This window comes from Pantherophis guttatus, chromosome 2 (genome assembly GCF_059756535.1).
Source record: "Pantherophis guttatus breed Tessera chromosome 2, ASM5975653v1, whole genome shotgun sequence".
Taxonomy (NCBI): Eukaryota; Metazoa; Chordata; class Lepidosauria; order Squamata; family Colubridae; genus Pantherophis; species Pantherophis guttatus.
This window is the reverse complement of record NC_142064.1, coordinates 20270090-20286127: the sequence shown is the minus strand read 5'-3', so window position 1 is coordinate 20286127 and position 16038 is coordinate 20270090. Positions and strand designations below refer to the sequence as shown.

The window sequence follows — 16038 nt, the reverse complement described above, 5'->3', positions numbered from 1 at the left end:
CATCTGTGCAAGAGGGATGCTAATGCTACCTAGCATGTGCTTTCAATGTTTTTTTGTAGGTTTGATATAAAAAAAAGAACCAACAATAATGGCTGTTGAAAAAGAAGAAATAAATTGTAAATGTGACAGAGACGTCAAGTGTACTGGACATCTGTAAATCTTATCTAAGTTTCATAGACTGTTCTTTCCTACTATAATAACAGAATAACAGAGTTGGAAGGGATCTTGGAGGTCTTCTAGTCCACCCCCTGCTCAGCAGGAAACCCTATACCATTTCAGACAAATGGTTGTCCAATCTCTTCTTTAAAACTTCCAGTGTTGGAGCACCCACAACTTCTGGAGGCAAGTCGTTCCACTGATTAATTGTTCTAACTGTCAGGAAAATTCTGCTTAATTCTAGGTTGCTTCATTCCTTGATTAGTTTCCATCCATTGTGTCTTGTCCTGCCTTCAGGTGCTTTGGGGAATAGGTTGACCCCCCCCCCCCTTTTCCTTGTGGCAGCCCCTTAGATATTGGAACACAGCTATCATGTCATAATAATAGATGTATTTGAATAAAAATATGATTGAACATTCTTTCAGGAAGGAAGGAATCTGATTAAACCTTTCCCTGCAGTTGCGAAATGGTCCACAAGCTACTTGTTTTATTCCTAGAGGAACAGTAATAATAAGGCCTGCGTGTTTTAGGTTTAAGCAGGTTTTCCCCACATTCTCTTTCTTACCTGCAGTCTTCTCAGATCATTTTGGATTAAGGGAAAAAAGTCAAAACATGTACATAAAGCAGGGGTCTCCAACCTTGGCAACGTTAAGACTTGTGGACTTCAACTCCCAGAAAAAGCTGGCTGAGAAACTCTGGAAGTTGAAGTCCACAAGTCTTAATGTTGCCAAGGTTGGAGACCCCTGACATAAAGTATAAATGATGGTGTTTACTTGATGTCTAGCTTGGATTAGTTACTAGAGTGACTGACTTTGAAAGACAGTCAATACCAGCACAGGTCATAAGTTTCTCAGAGTCCAGAGATCACTTAGTTGTGTTTGTTCTAGGAAACAGGACAAGGTCTCTTTCATAACCTGCACAATTCTCTGATCTTTTTTTTTTTTTCTTTTGCAACAAACGAATGCCTTAAATTCTTGACTCTTGAGAATATTTGATCAAACACCAATTGTTGCTAGACGAATTCTGGATAGACAGCAGGGATGTCTTGGCAGATGTTTTTTTCCATCCCTGTTGCTTTCCATGATCCTTGCTCAGATTTAATATATCCGAAGATTGATTCATTTATTTCTTTTATCTGACAATGAAAAAAAAAAAGAGAACATCTTGACTTACAAGTAAAAGTTGAAATTGACTTGCATTTTTAGCAAAATGATGAATGTTTTAATGTACAGCAAAGATGTACCGTATATCCTAGAATTGCAGCCAAAGAACCCTTAATAATTGTATAGAAGAAAGAATTGCAGTGGGCATAACTCTTGTGCAAGCAACATTTGCTGAAATTCCATGTTTTATAATAGAGTTAAGAAAGATCAAGGACAGTACCTCCTTTTTGCACCTGACCTGCTACTTTTTTCTACTGAAGTAGATAAGAAGCACAGTTGTTTAAAGCTGAAAGTAGACACCACAATCGATCGGTGTGTTTTTAAAACGTATTTGATTCAGGCAAATAACTAATCAGACAATTTAATTCCTTTCATGCCACATTCCTGAAGAAATCCCTCTTCTGAAATTCTTCTATTTGGCAGTCTCTTCTTCCTTGCTCCAGAGGACTTCAGCCAAAAATATTGTTTGTCAGTGATGAAAAGCTTGCTGTTCTTTTGGGGGGGGGGGGAATGAATTCAAGTTGCTTTATCCAACTTTGAAAGTGCTAAGTGCGTTGTGCTGCCTCATAGGGTGGATGAAATTGCTTACATAATGCTAGTCATTATTGCTTTTTTTATTCCAGCTCCTCCATCTGATTTGATAATAATATTTCCAAATCATTTCCTCATTTTTCTTGGGGAATTAAGTGGACTATGTTAATTAGAATTTTTAAAAATTATCTTCCTTAAGAGATCGGTCTGCAGTGAGTATTTTCCTAGTAAATAGCTAGTTTCCTATTAAGTGCTTTTTTAAAGATTTGCAACTAGGGAAGAGGATAAATTCCCTGTACATTATGGTTCTGTTTCCTTCCTTTCTTCCTTTCCCCCTCCCTCCCTCCCTCCCTCCCTCCCTCCCTCCTTCCTTCCTTCCTTCCTTCCTTCCCTCCTTCCTTCCTTTTTTTTTGGCAGCTTCTGTCCACTTAATGGAATTTGCCTTTTTAAAATTTAATCTAGTTCTTAAAGATTAACTATAGAGTCTTTCCACATGAAGAATGTGTGCCAAATAGGAGTGGCATTAGACTTCAATAAGTCCCCAAAATCAACAATGTTATGAGAGTTCAAGTGAGTTCAAGGTTGGCTATTTGAGGTCTGCCTGTCTCTGAGGATCTCTACTCATCCCACTATACCCATCAGGATGGGTGCACTCCGGGCCCCTTCAGTTAATCAGTGTCATCTATTGGGACCCAGGAAATGACTCTCACACAGTGCCTTTCCTCTGGAACAGCACTGCATGATCCATACGGCTATCTGTAAATCCTTGAAAACTTGGCTTTGCTTCAGGCCTTGCCGGGGGGGGGGGGGGGGCGGGTGTAGAGTGGTTGGGGCCGAGTCTCAGGTTTTGGGGGCATTGTGTTATTCCAGATGTTCATCATCTTTTTCTTGTTCAGGATTTTTAATATGTAAGCTACCCAGAGGTGTTTGAAATCAGGCAGGCTCCAAATCAAATGAAATGAATAAATGTTAGTTTTCTGCTTCTCCTTTTGTATGGAATTTTGTAAGGGCTGTTTGTTCTTAGCAGAACGTAAGGCCACTACCAATCACCTCCCAACTGTTTCTGAAAGTTTGGGAAATGGAAAAGGTAGCAATATGGAAAAGCCCTAAAATAGTCATTTATTGCCATTAAATGCATTATTACACTTTTGGTGTACATACTGTAAGGGCTCATCCCCATAATAATTGTTCTAAGTTGCTTGCTCGCTCTCATGTTGAAAGCACCAAGGTACTTGTGGGTTGAAAGATTAGTGGGTGACATCCCCATTGCTCAGGGGACACCTGGTTAGGGGCTCCTTTCATGTCCACATTAAGTTGCCCACCAAAGTGGTACCCATCTCACTACTCACAGTTGCCAGCTTTCAAAGTGCTGGGTCAGCTGGAGCAAATGAGGGAAGTTCGCCCTGTCACACAGCAGCACTCATGTCTCAAATGTGGGCTTGCTGGTTGTGTAACCCAGCATCCTAAACACATGAGCCACCACACTCCTAAATTACATTCTATGAAGGGAGGAGCCGTGGTTTTTCAACCCCATGTCAGGTTTCGGTGTCATCTCAAATAAATTGCATTTCCAAACAAATAGTCTTTGATGAAATCTTTCATTTATTAAGCACGACAATCTGTCCCTAACTATGTCGTAGCCAACACTGACTTCCTGACCCCAAACCTTCCCTTTCCGTTCCCCAATTCTCTGCGTCTCATTGGCCATCTTCCAAATCACTCTCCCCATATCTACTACTTCAACTCCCAGGAATGTCCCCCCTCCCATCCCATCTCCTAGGGGATATTATCTTCAGAGAAAATAAGTAGGTGAAAAGTCAAGCATTCTCTTGCCAGCTGCTCCCTCTTCTCCTCCTTATGTCAGCACTGGAACGAATGTAGTTTGGAGTGCTGACACCCCAGCAGGTCCTGGAAATGCTTTTCCCCATCAGGTGAGCTTCAGATGCACCACAACGAAGTCTCTTACATTGTGTGTTGAGACCATAGAAAGCCAAAGTGGAATGATCTTCTGAAAAGAAATTGCAGTAAAAAAGAAGTAAGGAGCCAGGTCTTCCCTGTGAAGCTCTACATGCAGATTATAAAATCTTTCAATTACATCAGGGATGGGTTAGTCAATTTCAGGACTTTACATTCAGCAGATCATTGGTTGTTTCAGAAATTAAAAGAGAGGAAGTGGTTGGGGGAAAAAAAATCACTACAGTAAGCACACTTTGCAGATGAGCCCAAAGTCTATTCCTAGAGTTTTAAAATCATGAACTGATGTTGCATTGGTTTAGCAGAACTTTGGACATTTCCTCTGCTTAAGAAATCTTCCGCCTTAATTTATAAATCACTTGTTAATCATTTGTGCAATATTGCTGCATTCATATTATGACAAACTCAAGAGACTGGTTTCTGGAATTAATGTGGGTGAACTTATAAAGCTCCCTTTAATGTGTTCCTTTGTCCACCCAAGCCATCCAGCTTTCTTTTTCTCCTATTCAGATGTATGAACTATGCCTGCCTTTATGTCTGTTGCTCAGGGAAGTTAGTCTCATTAGCCTTTCTGTTTTTAATTGCCCAAAGAATACGGCAATTAGTTTTTCTTTTCTTTTTTTTAAATGCAACTTTCTCTTTCTCTTGGGGTTGATCCAAAATGGATATACATTTGAAAAGAGGGACAGAAAAGAATTCTGTAAAAAAGCAAGCGGAAGTGAAAAGGGTACCCAGCAGTTTGGCATAGAAGACAGGCCTACTCATTTAAACTAGCTGCTTCCATTCTCTCTGAATCTACAGATGGCCAGCAAACAGGACAAGCGTTGCAACCCAGGGAGACCAGCTGCACAGCTGGATTCCTTGTAGCACAGCATTGCCGGGATTTCTCAAAAACACAAGGCTATTTATACGCTTTTTTGCACTTGTATTGGAAAGGGACATTTCATTTAGCTCATGCCATTGACTGAAAGAGCCACAAAAATGTGGAGATACATGCGCAGACACAGGGCAGTCTTTAGAAAATAAGCTACAGGATGGAATTGTTCTGACGTTCAAAGTCCTGCCAAGATGGTCCTGCCGAGAATAGGTTTCTAACATCTGTAGGAGGGTAGAGAAGTAGGGGCAGCCAACCCAATTCACGGGACAAAAACACTTCTCTTTTCTCCTCTTACAAAAGCCTAAGAGCTTCTGTTCTGTTTATGATAAAACCTGTTTAAAGCAGATTAATAAATATTTGTTTTTTCTGAGTCACGGGCAACGGCAGAGTATTTGGAGAGCACTTTCTAAGATCCTCAACAGGAAAAGGAATACAGTGAGTTGGTAGATTATGTATATACAGTATATATAGAGAAGTTATTATACAAAAAGAGAAAAGAAACACCTCAGATTGTCCTATCTATTCTAGGTCAAACCATAGCTTCTGCTTTATTAAATTTTGTATGACTTTGCTGACAGAAATATATGTTCCCCTTTACTATAAGCTGAGTAGCTATGTTTATTGTTGAGGACGATCAGCAGAATAGTAACTTCCTTTTCATGGGTTCTGTTTATCAGCCAGTATCTGCTGCTGGATTCAAACTAACATTGAAATTCTCCTTCCCTATCATATCATAAGGAGTCACCATATCATTCTAGAATGCATACATATCTTGCAGAATTCCAGAGACATATGGTAAACCCACTTTATCTTATCAAAATATAATCAGAGATCGAGATTTCTTCTCCAACATTTTTCGGGTATGTCCACAAAAGTTAGCACTTAATATTGCTGTAAGAGAAAATTATACTGAAATAACCACTTGACGATTTCATTTGAAGCCTATGCATCCTCAATCCTTACATGCAAATGCAAAGCTTTAAAATTCCATTATAAGAATTGTGGGAATATTGTAATCAAAAGCACACTTTGTATACAAACAAAATCATGCTATTAGGGGATTATGAAGCTCAACTCAAAACTAAGAAGTAGGAATTCAATACTATAATGAAGATTCCTAAACGCTTATTAAACACAAATGACAAATGATATTTACTGGATCTATCTTTCTTTACTCAATATAATACTTAAACATATATTTTCCACTAAGAAAAAGACAGTCCAGTTTTGTTTTACCATTTTCTAAAAGGTACTTGTATAATTTAGGCCAACTTTTGTTCTGCATTTATTAACCACTGTGTGCAGCAGCTTCTGTAACAAGCCATGGTGATAATCAAAATACTGATATGTTCTTCATAATGCCACATAATAGCAATAGCAATAGCACTTAGATTTATATATCACTTCACAGTGATTTACAACCCTTTCTAAGTGGTTTACAGAGTTAGCATATTGCCCCCAACAATCTGGGTCCTCATTTTACCCACCTCGGAAGGATGGAAAGCTGAGTCAACCTTGAGCCGGTGAGATTTGAAGTGCCAAATTGCAGGCAACCGGCAGTCAGCAGAAGTAACCACCGAGGCACATAAGCTACCTGAGAGACCGCCTGTCTCCAATCATGTCTGCCTATCCCATATGTTCCAGCAGAGTTGGTGGGCTCCAGGGCTCTTCCATTAAATGTTGCCATCTTGTGGGACCTAGGAAGTGTGTATCCTCTGTTGTGGGCCGCAGCCTCTGAAAGTGGTCCAAAAAGCTTAGAAAACCTATCTTTAGATCTGTGCCTGGGGTTCATATTTATTTGTTTAATGGGTCTTATTTTGTTTTGTGGATTTTGTTATAAGAGCATTTTAGTCCAGGCTGCTGTTGATTTAATATTTTTAGCTGCTTTTATGTCTTTTTGACCTGTATGTACCACCCAGCGTCCACTGGAGTTGGGCAGCTAATAAATTGAAATGAACAAGCAAATGAATAAATAAATAAATAATACCATCGTGCAAATTTTGGAATACCTTATCAGTACACAGGTCATTTCATTTCAGGTTGATTTCATAACATGCATATTATCATTTGCCCCACTTGCCCCTTTTAGAGATGTCTATGAATTATGATGCATAAAATTATGTTTTTGCTGAATTTACAGACCAAATCACCAATGAAATGTTGTTTTGCTTTTAGGTGAACATGTTTGTTGAAGGTTTCCATGATGCCTTAGTTCTCTATGTTCTGGCTTTACGGGAAGTTCTGAAGAATGGCTTCACAAAGAAAGATGGAGATAAGATTGTTCATCAGACATGGAACAGGACATACGAAGGTACATCCAGTCACATATTCCATGCTTTTTTATAAATAATTTTGTTTTAGTAAAAGCTGCCCCTTTTTATCCTTGCTTCTTCATAGTAGAGATTATGATTCCTGGGTTTTGTTGATCAAGTCTTCTAGATAATTGAAATGAAAAGCCAATTGTTTCTGCTAATATTATGAAAGAAGATTTTGTTATTGGTTGGTTGGTTGATTGATTTTGTTAGCCATTTTTAAAACATTTGTGTCATGCAAAATCTTATGCTGGCAGTAAAGTACAAGACCAGCGCAGGAATTTAAACAATCGGTTCAGGAGCTTCAAGTACCAACAAAGTCACGGGGCTTAAAGGGAGAACAAAAGAGGTCAGACTGAAGTAGTTATCAGAGGAAAAATTCTAGATAACCTTAAGACAACAATCAGTTTCTATGGAAGGAAGTTTCTGTGAGAAGAAAACACTCTGTAGGGTTACACAGATTGGAACCAACCCTTTGAATTGGCCATGGAAACAGCCAAAACCCTGAGAGAGTTAAAATGGAGCACGTTAAAGAATAAAGCATAAGGATCTCTGAATGCTTTGTTTAGATCAATGTTTTTCAAACTTGGCAACTTGAAAATGTATGGACTTCATGCTGGCTGGGGAATTCTGGGTGTTGAAGTCGACACATCTTCAAGTTGCCAGGTTTGAAAAAGACTGATTTAAATAACCTTCGCCCCTCAACCTTCTACCTATTGTCCCCACTGTTCTGCCTGAAATGCTGTCTCCTGCATATGGTTGTAAAAAAAGGTAAAGGTTCCCCCTCGCACATATGTGCTAGTCATTCCCGACTCTAGGGGGCGGTGCTCATCTCCGTTTCAAACCAAAGAGCCAGCGCTGTCCGAAGACATCTCAGTGGTCATGTGACAGGCATGACTAAATGCCAAAGGCGCACGGAACACTGTTACCTTCCCACCAAAGATGGTCCCTATTTTTCTACTTGCATTTTTTACGTGCTTTCGAACTGCTAGATTGGCAGAAGCTGGGACAAGTAACGCGTTATGCGGCACTAGGGATTCAAACCGCTGAACTGCCGACCTTTTGATTGACAAGCTTAGCATCTTAGCCACTGAGCCACCACGTCCCCTATTATTGTATAGTCTACCAAAAATAAAGCAAGTGGATAATATTGAATTTAATCAGCATATGTAGAGAACTGCATAGACAGTGCAGCTTTTAAATATGGATTGCTTAGCTCCATTGTATCGATGTTAATAGCACCAATATCAGTAGCAAGCAGCAATATGTCCTTAATACAGTTATTTAGAAACTCTGGATTCCTCTTTTCAAGTTTTTTCAACTGTTTTCCTGTTTGTTTATTAGCTTACCTCATTACATTAGTTCCTTTTTAAATTTAGTTTCTTAATCTTAAAAGCTAGGTTTGATTTTAAAAATGCTCTGATGCTATTTACCTGTTTAGTTGCAATGTTATATTTTTTTTTTGTATTAGATTTCTAAAACTTCATTGTGCATATTGAATGTAAGGTTTCCATTTTTTTTTTATTTCTAGTGTTTGTGCCTGGTTATTAAAACAACCACCTTAAGTCCTACAAGCCTTATTATATATAAATGTACACAAACCTTAATACGGACATCCACATAGAGCTAAACTTTATAAAATAAGCAGGACATTCCTGGTAAGACCAGCAGCCCTTGTCAAATTCACCCGTCATTATGTACTGGGCAAAATTCAGTGGAAGTAGTTACAGATACGGAAATGTTTCCTTTAGATAAGAACCCAACAATGAGTTCAGAAACTGGAATGGCTTTGAAAAACATCATCAGCCATTTTCTCAGATGCTGTTACTTTTTCTTTAGGAAGAGAGCATTAAAGGAAATGCTTTACTAGAAGGGAAATATTAGATTGACAGTAGAATTGCAGTGAAATATCATTTCATCTGGTATGCATTTTGAAATGAACTTCCTATTCCACATTTCCTGGATGAGCAATTATGTAGACTGTGCTCCTCTCAAAATTGGATAATGGGCTTTTTGGAATCCAAGTTATGCAAAGAAATATGTATTTTGGGAGAAATGATCCATGAAAAGGAATTTTCTTTTTTACATACAAAGAAAAGCACAATGTACAGTATATACAATTAAGCACATAGGAGTTTGGCATAGACTAATCTGTCTGTCTTTTATCTGGAAGAGAAAAGAAAATATCCCTTCTAAATCTTTAATTCAGCATTCCTCATTCTGTCACCTTCTGGATATGCTTGGAACTACAGTTCTCATAATCCCCAGCAAGGAATTAAGAGGCATTTTAGTATGATGATATCTGGTAAATATCAGGTTACAAGTCAAGCCAAAAACTTGCGTGTATTTTTCTCCGTAAACAAGTTCAACTAATTCAGTGCCTCACATTATAAAGATTATAAAACACAGCAGATCCATTGGTTTCACTGAAAACTGCAATAGAAGGACACCTCACTAGCATATACACTACTTTAGGAATCAGTTTAGGGACACAACTAGTGGTACTAGTACAACTAGTGTAGAAGATTAGGTTATAGGAGAAACAGGGAACTGTTTAGTCAAGTGTTTCTGGATATTTGCTGTCTCTTTACCTATATCTTGACAGTTTCTGCAAGGAAAGAAGAGAGAAAGGACCATTCCCTGTTATTTCTACAGATTTTTTTTAATGTGTCTTCAAGTCAGTGTAAATTCCTGATGACTGGCTGGATTAGTCCCTGGCATTTTCTTAGCAACATTTTCCAGAAGTGTTTTGCCATTGCCTCCATCCTAGGGTTGAGAGTGTGTGCTGGTTTCATATTTAAGATGGGACTAGAACTCCTGGGCCCCTCGTTTCCAGCCTGGTGCATTATTGGATCTCTAGTTCTACAGATAGGGATCCTTAAAATTTGTTTGACTTCAAGTAAGCAACAGTGAGTATCCTGTGAGAAATGAGATTTTTCTGAGCAAGATTTTTCATTGTAAATTAATTTCCAACATAATTTTGTTGAAGCTTTAATAGAATTTTTAAAAAAATGGTTAGGAAGACAACAAAGAATTTCAACATTTGACAAGTACATTTGCTTTCCAATATGTGTAAGCTATTCAAAGCCATTTACTTCTTGCTTCTTTTAACCCAGGGCAAGGGTTTTAAGCCAGTTTCTATTAGGGAGTGTCGAATAAGACTTGGTTACTTTCGTTTCTACTAAAAAGCTGAAATAATTTATCCTCTTGAGAAGGCAATGCTACATATGCTAGGAATGTAGACACAATTGCAGTCTCTTGGAATGCCAGCCAGAAGGCTGCTAGGATTCCTTACCATATCAGCCTGTAAAAATTCTGCCCTCTTTATTTTATTTTTCTTGGAAACATTATATATATATATATTGTTCTTCAGGCATTGCAGGGCCAGTATCTATTGATGCCTCTGGAGAAAGGTTTGGAGATTTTTCTGTGGTTGCCATGACTGATCCTGAAACTGGAACACAGCAGGTGAGTAAATTGTTTCTAAATCAGCTTTGACCATGTTTATTCTCCTTTGGGCATATTGAATGAGCTCTTCGCATGGATAACAAGATGCCTAGGCTTGGGAGCTGAAGACCAACATACCTGGAGTCCATCAACTTCAGGAAAGCTGTTCTAAATGATAAATTGGATTGAAATATATGCTTGTCCTGTTTCATTAAATCTTTGAATGGCATTTAGGTTCTAGAAATTTTAGGTGTAACAATCATTCTCCCTACTGAATAGGAATTTGAACTATTCCTTTCCTGCACCAAGTCCAATACTCTAATCATGTCCCAAAGGTGCTTCAGTTTTATATTTGGTTTGGCAACAGAAATCTGCTGGGAATTTAGAAAAAGATTAAGGGCAGCAATTATGAACCCGAGAAAGATTAAGGGAGTGAATTAATTTAGCTTTTATCCAGCACGACCAACATTACAATTAAATTAAGCATAATTCAAACAAAACCACTTGCCTGCAAGCAAGAACTGGTGGAACCACAAAATAGACAAAATAATAGAAAAAAAAGAAGCTAAAGTGCACATGACCACATTTCCAGTATTTGGCAACTGGTTCATATATATTTATTTTTATTTGTTTATTTATTATGTATTAATATGTATCCCACCTTTATTATTTTTACAAATAACTCAAGGCAGTGACTATACCCAGTACTCTTTCCTCCTCCTATTTTCCCCTCAGCAACAACTCTGTGCGGTGGGTTGGACTGAGAGAGAGTGATTAGTCCAGTGTCACCCAGCTGGCGTTCATGGCTGTGGCAGGATTTGAACTTACACTCCCCTGGTTTTTAGCTTGGTGCCTTAACCACTAAACCAAACTGGTTGCAGCATCCCACAAACACATGAGTTTCTAGCAAATAAATGTCCATTTGGGAGAATGGATTTGAACTTATAACTGTGTGATTTGTTTTACAACTGTTGTAAAAACAGTCATAAAATTGGGTGCATGCCTGGACTTAATGACTGTTCCAACTTACAACCGAAATTCCAGTACCAATTGCAGTCACGAGTAAAGGACTATTGTTATGAAGTGTTAATATACTGTAACTCACTGGTACCTTGAAAAGGTTAGAGAGAAGAATAGGTTGACATAACCACAAGACACATTTTAAAACATAGACAACAAACTAACCATACTAATTAGCTATCTGGATATTCCAAATATGACCCTACGAAGAGTGTTTTGAGTATTGGCATTGTATAACAATGATGAATACAAAAGGAGGAATACAAAATCCTAAATCCAAAATATCACAAATATTATATTCTGTAAAAATAGATGCTCCACTTTGATAGTACATGATACAAAATGGAACCAAAATAGATGCATGACATATATGTCTCATACAATTCCGTACTTTGTCACTTAACAGCTAATAATAATAATTTGGGAAGATGAAAAGAAATAGAGAAGGCAATCTACTCCCTTCCCAATGCTTTGAATTACCCTTGCAGTCTCTTGCAAGCTATAATTTAAATTACAAGTTCCTCTCTTCTTTTTTTTCCCAAAGGGAAAGATTAGAATCAATTTACTAAAGATCAGCATTAGGAGAAGCTTCTGAATAGTTGGAGTGGTTCAGCAGTGCATGCAGTTTGTTTAACAAGGTGGTAAATGCTATTATCCTGCCAATATTTCATCAGAAGGTGGAAGGCCACCTGGGAGGGGTGTTGTACTTGCAAGATTCTTTTCAATACTATTCCAATCAGTTTCTCCTTTCATACCCTTAGTATTTAAGGTCTGCCTAAAGTCAAATGCAGATTCCTGTTTCCTATTAGTTTACTAAGCAGGCTTTGAAACAAAAAAAAATCTGCAGTTATAGAGCCTGGCAAATTAGAACAAATCAGGTAACTATTTCCTGTTTTCAACATAATGGGGAAATAATCAGGACTGCAGTACTGAAGCCAGTACTCTCAGAGAGGGGAAGTAAGTGCATTTCTGGGTTCATGACACAAGCATCATTACATCCAAACTGTCAAGAGTCTAAGAATCTAGAAAAAATTCCATTCTGTTGAGCTTCTATTGGGGAAATAGCCCCCATTAACACAACGGAAGTCATTGCTTTCGGGTGATTGTAATCTGCTACTCAAGATGTTAAAATTAGGGAAATCATTGTTATGTCACCTTGTTGACCCGCAAGTTCAGTGAATTGGTTTGATTTGGCATGGAAGAGCCCCTTTGTGCTATTATCTTATTCATATCACCTTTTTGACAGCATTTATTTTGAGGTTTGCTGCCAATACTGAAAAATTATCCTCTGAATATTTAATTGTTTTGTTTGTTCAATTTTTCCCTTCTATTCTATATTATACCCCTTCCCATTGTCATCTATTTTTATATCCATCCTCACATTGGTTAATTATTTAATATTACAATTGTTTAATACAAATTCAACATTTTTATATAAATCAATTAGTTATAACTATCTTTTTTGTATATTAATCAATATGAACATGAATATTCCAATTATTTCCATGCAATCCAATTTGTTACAAATCAATTAATTATATTTACCAATAATAATAAACCAAATAATTTTCCCCATATATTCCTCCAAACCACAAATTTCTGCTTTCAACACAATATACAATTAATAGTATCTCAATTATTTCAATTCCCTAGTTAAATAGAGCCTTTTTTTGTGTGTGTTTTAAAATCTTGAACTCTCCTCTTTTGCCCTAAATTTCCCATTGTTTGCACCTACCTTTTTTGGTGAGGAAAAAGAAAAAGAAATCTCTCTCTGTCTCATTTTGTCACGTTGGAGCAAAGAGCCTGCTTTACTTTCAGTTTCGTTTTTTCAGCATAGCTAGGGAAAAAAAATCTGCTCCAGCACTCTTTGCAGCAAGCAAGAGAGCCCTGTGCAAAACAGCTGAGAGCAAATCAGCTGAGAGTCGGGAGGCCGATCTGATCAACTTGTGCTAATTAACCTATGCTGAAGCTGAAAGGGGCTGTTTTTTCTTGCTGTTTGCTTGCAAGAAGGTAACTGCTGCGAGGCACAGGCCAAAGGGTGGGGGCCAGTGGGTGGGCAGGGCTACATTCGATGTATAAGACGCACCTAAATTTTCACCCCCTTTTGGGGGGTAAAAAAGGTGCGTCTTATACTCTGAAAAATACGGTAAATTTATATACCCTCATCTCACTGTTTGGGGCAGCTTGCAATATCACAAAAATAGAGATATAAAAGCCATTATAAATATAAAAAAAGGATTAAAATTGCAAAAGATTAAATGGTCCCTCATCTGTCCCTGCACCAACCACCTCCAGGCTACAACTTCTCCATCAGAGCCCCACACCAACCAGCAGAGCCAGGCTTCAAGGCTTTTCCTAAACGCCAGAAGGGTGAGGGCAAATCTTACCTCCAGGGACAAGATTTTCCAGAGAATGGGGGCCATGCCAGAAAAGGCTCTTCTCTAGATTCTGCTAGCCAAAATACCTTGGCTGATAGGGACTGCAGTAGGTGGGATATGCCGTAGGCCCTTTCTGTCTGAACAAGTGGGACAGACCAATCCCATGGGGCAAGATGGTTCCTCAGATTTCCTGGACCCATGCCATAAAGAATTTTCTGCAGAAAATATTTTTGCTTTTATATTATTTATTTATTTATTTATTTATTCAATTTGTATACCGCCCTTCTCCTAGTGGACTCAGGGCGGTGCACAGCCAAAACTAAAACACATACCAATACAAAATTTTAAATTTTAAAAGAATTTCATGACTTTGGCCCCAAAATTTAAAACATTCAAACTAAAAGCCATTGACAATTTAAAAAATTAAAAAAGCTAGAAAAGGGGGGGGAGGGGTTCACGCCAGCCCTGCTTGATGGAAAAGAAAAGTTTTTAGGGCACGGCGAAAAATCCAGAGATCCGATATCCTTTGTATCTCCGGGGGCAAATCGTTCCAGAGGGCAGGAGCTGCCACAGAGAAGGCCCTGATATCTCGTTATCAGGGTCCTGTAGAAGTATTTTCTGATTATACTTTGTGTCTGCAAGGATTTTTTTTTCCCGATATTTCTTTATCACAAAGGAACATAGTGGCTTGTGTGGTTAGGACACTGGGTTGGAAGTTAGTAAGGCTGCGTTCAAGACCCAACTACTGCCATTGGGCGGGGTTAAGCTCCCGCCCTTCGCTCCAGTTCCTGCCAGAGACATGAAAGGAGTCTCCAACTGGGCGTCTCCAAGGCAACAGTGATGTCACCAGCTAATCCTTTCAATCCAGAAGTGCCTTGCTGCTTCTGACAGGAATGCTATATCATGGGTCCCCAACCCCATAGTGGCCGCGGCCTGTTTGAAACCGGGCCGTGGGAGAAGTGGGCAAGCGTGTGTATGTGAAGCTCCACTCGGGCAAACGGAAGGCACTCACGCTCACACGCAAAGCTCCATTCATGCAAATGGAGCTTTGTGCGCGAGCACAAGCACCCTCTGCTCAAACACCCTGTGCTCGCCCGAGTGGAGCTTCATGTGCAAACGCAAGGGCCTGCCACTCATGTAAGTAGATCTTCACACATGAGCTCAAATACCCTCTGCTCCCATGCAAAGCTCCATTTGTGCAAGTGGAAGGCACACACGTGCGCCACTCACACAAAGGGAGCTGCGCATGTGCGCCTGCCACTTCCACACACCACCCAGCGCCACACCAGGCTGCCAAGATGGAAAAGTTAGGGACCGCTGTGCTATGTTATGCTATTTCTCTATCACATGCCAGCCTTCCTGACTGCCCACACTTCCTGATTGAAAGAAATCCCAGATAAGAGTTCCTTCACTGATTCTTTCTCCAGGGCTTCATTGGAAAACGGGAAGTTTGTACTGGGGAGATATGTTTGACGAGTGAAAGACAGATACCCTTAATTACTAACACAATCCAAACCCTGCCCCAAATTTAAGAGAATTTTGCCTCTGCTTTATCAAGTAAGCAAACCTTTTCCATCAAGTTGATTGAGAAACGTTAACAAAACAATGGAGTAATAAAATATTAAAATGGAAGATGTCAGAAGAGAAACTATAAAGATAGTAAAAAGTCCAGAGGTCATCTGAGGAAAGACCAAAGAATTCAGCATCTTAAGCCAGAGTTTAAAAAAAATATATCCATGAACAAAAAGGATTATATTGATTTCATTCTCTGCAGATGTTCCTGTTCAGCTCTCTTTTCGGGCAGAAACAATCACTGCAGAGCTAACAATCATTTGTTAACTTTGTTTGTCTGTACAAACTTCTCTCTTTTCAGATTCTGCTTACTTTCCCTTTTGAGTGGACATAATTCATTTTACTATGTTTGCCCCATCCCTGATTTATAATATTCCCCCCTTTTTGATGATGCTAGTGGCAGTATTTATTTACTTGGGAGATTCCTTCCCATCGCTCATGAAAAGTTTATTTCCTAAGTGGAACAATGCCAAAGGAACTTAGGCCTTTATCTGATCACTTGATGTTTACAACAAGGTTACTCTGGCTTCTTGTAAAAAAAAAAAAAAAATAGCCAAGGCACATGATAGAAAATCTTGACAACTATACACAAATAGCCAAAATGTCTC

The 16038-nt window shown here is 38.8% G+C and overlaps 1 protein-coding gene across 3 annotated transcripts in view; it reads left to right on the top strand.

Annotated features, from left to right (window-relative positions):
• NPR3 (natriuretic peptide receptor 3) overlaps window positions 1-16038 on the top strand; it is a 78278-nt gene that overhangs the window by 49860 nt on the left and 12380 nt on the right. For all 3 annotated transcript variants that reach the window (XM_087885635.1, XM_087885634.1, XM_087885633.1), the window contains exons 4-5: window positions 6877-7012; window positions 10387-10481. In XM_087885635.1, the coding sequence (XP_087741761.1) occupies window positions 6877-7012; window positions 10387-10481 (231 nt within the window). The remainder of the gene's footprint in view (window positions 1-6876; window positions 7013-10386; window positions 10482-16038) is intronic.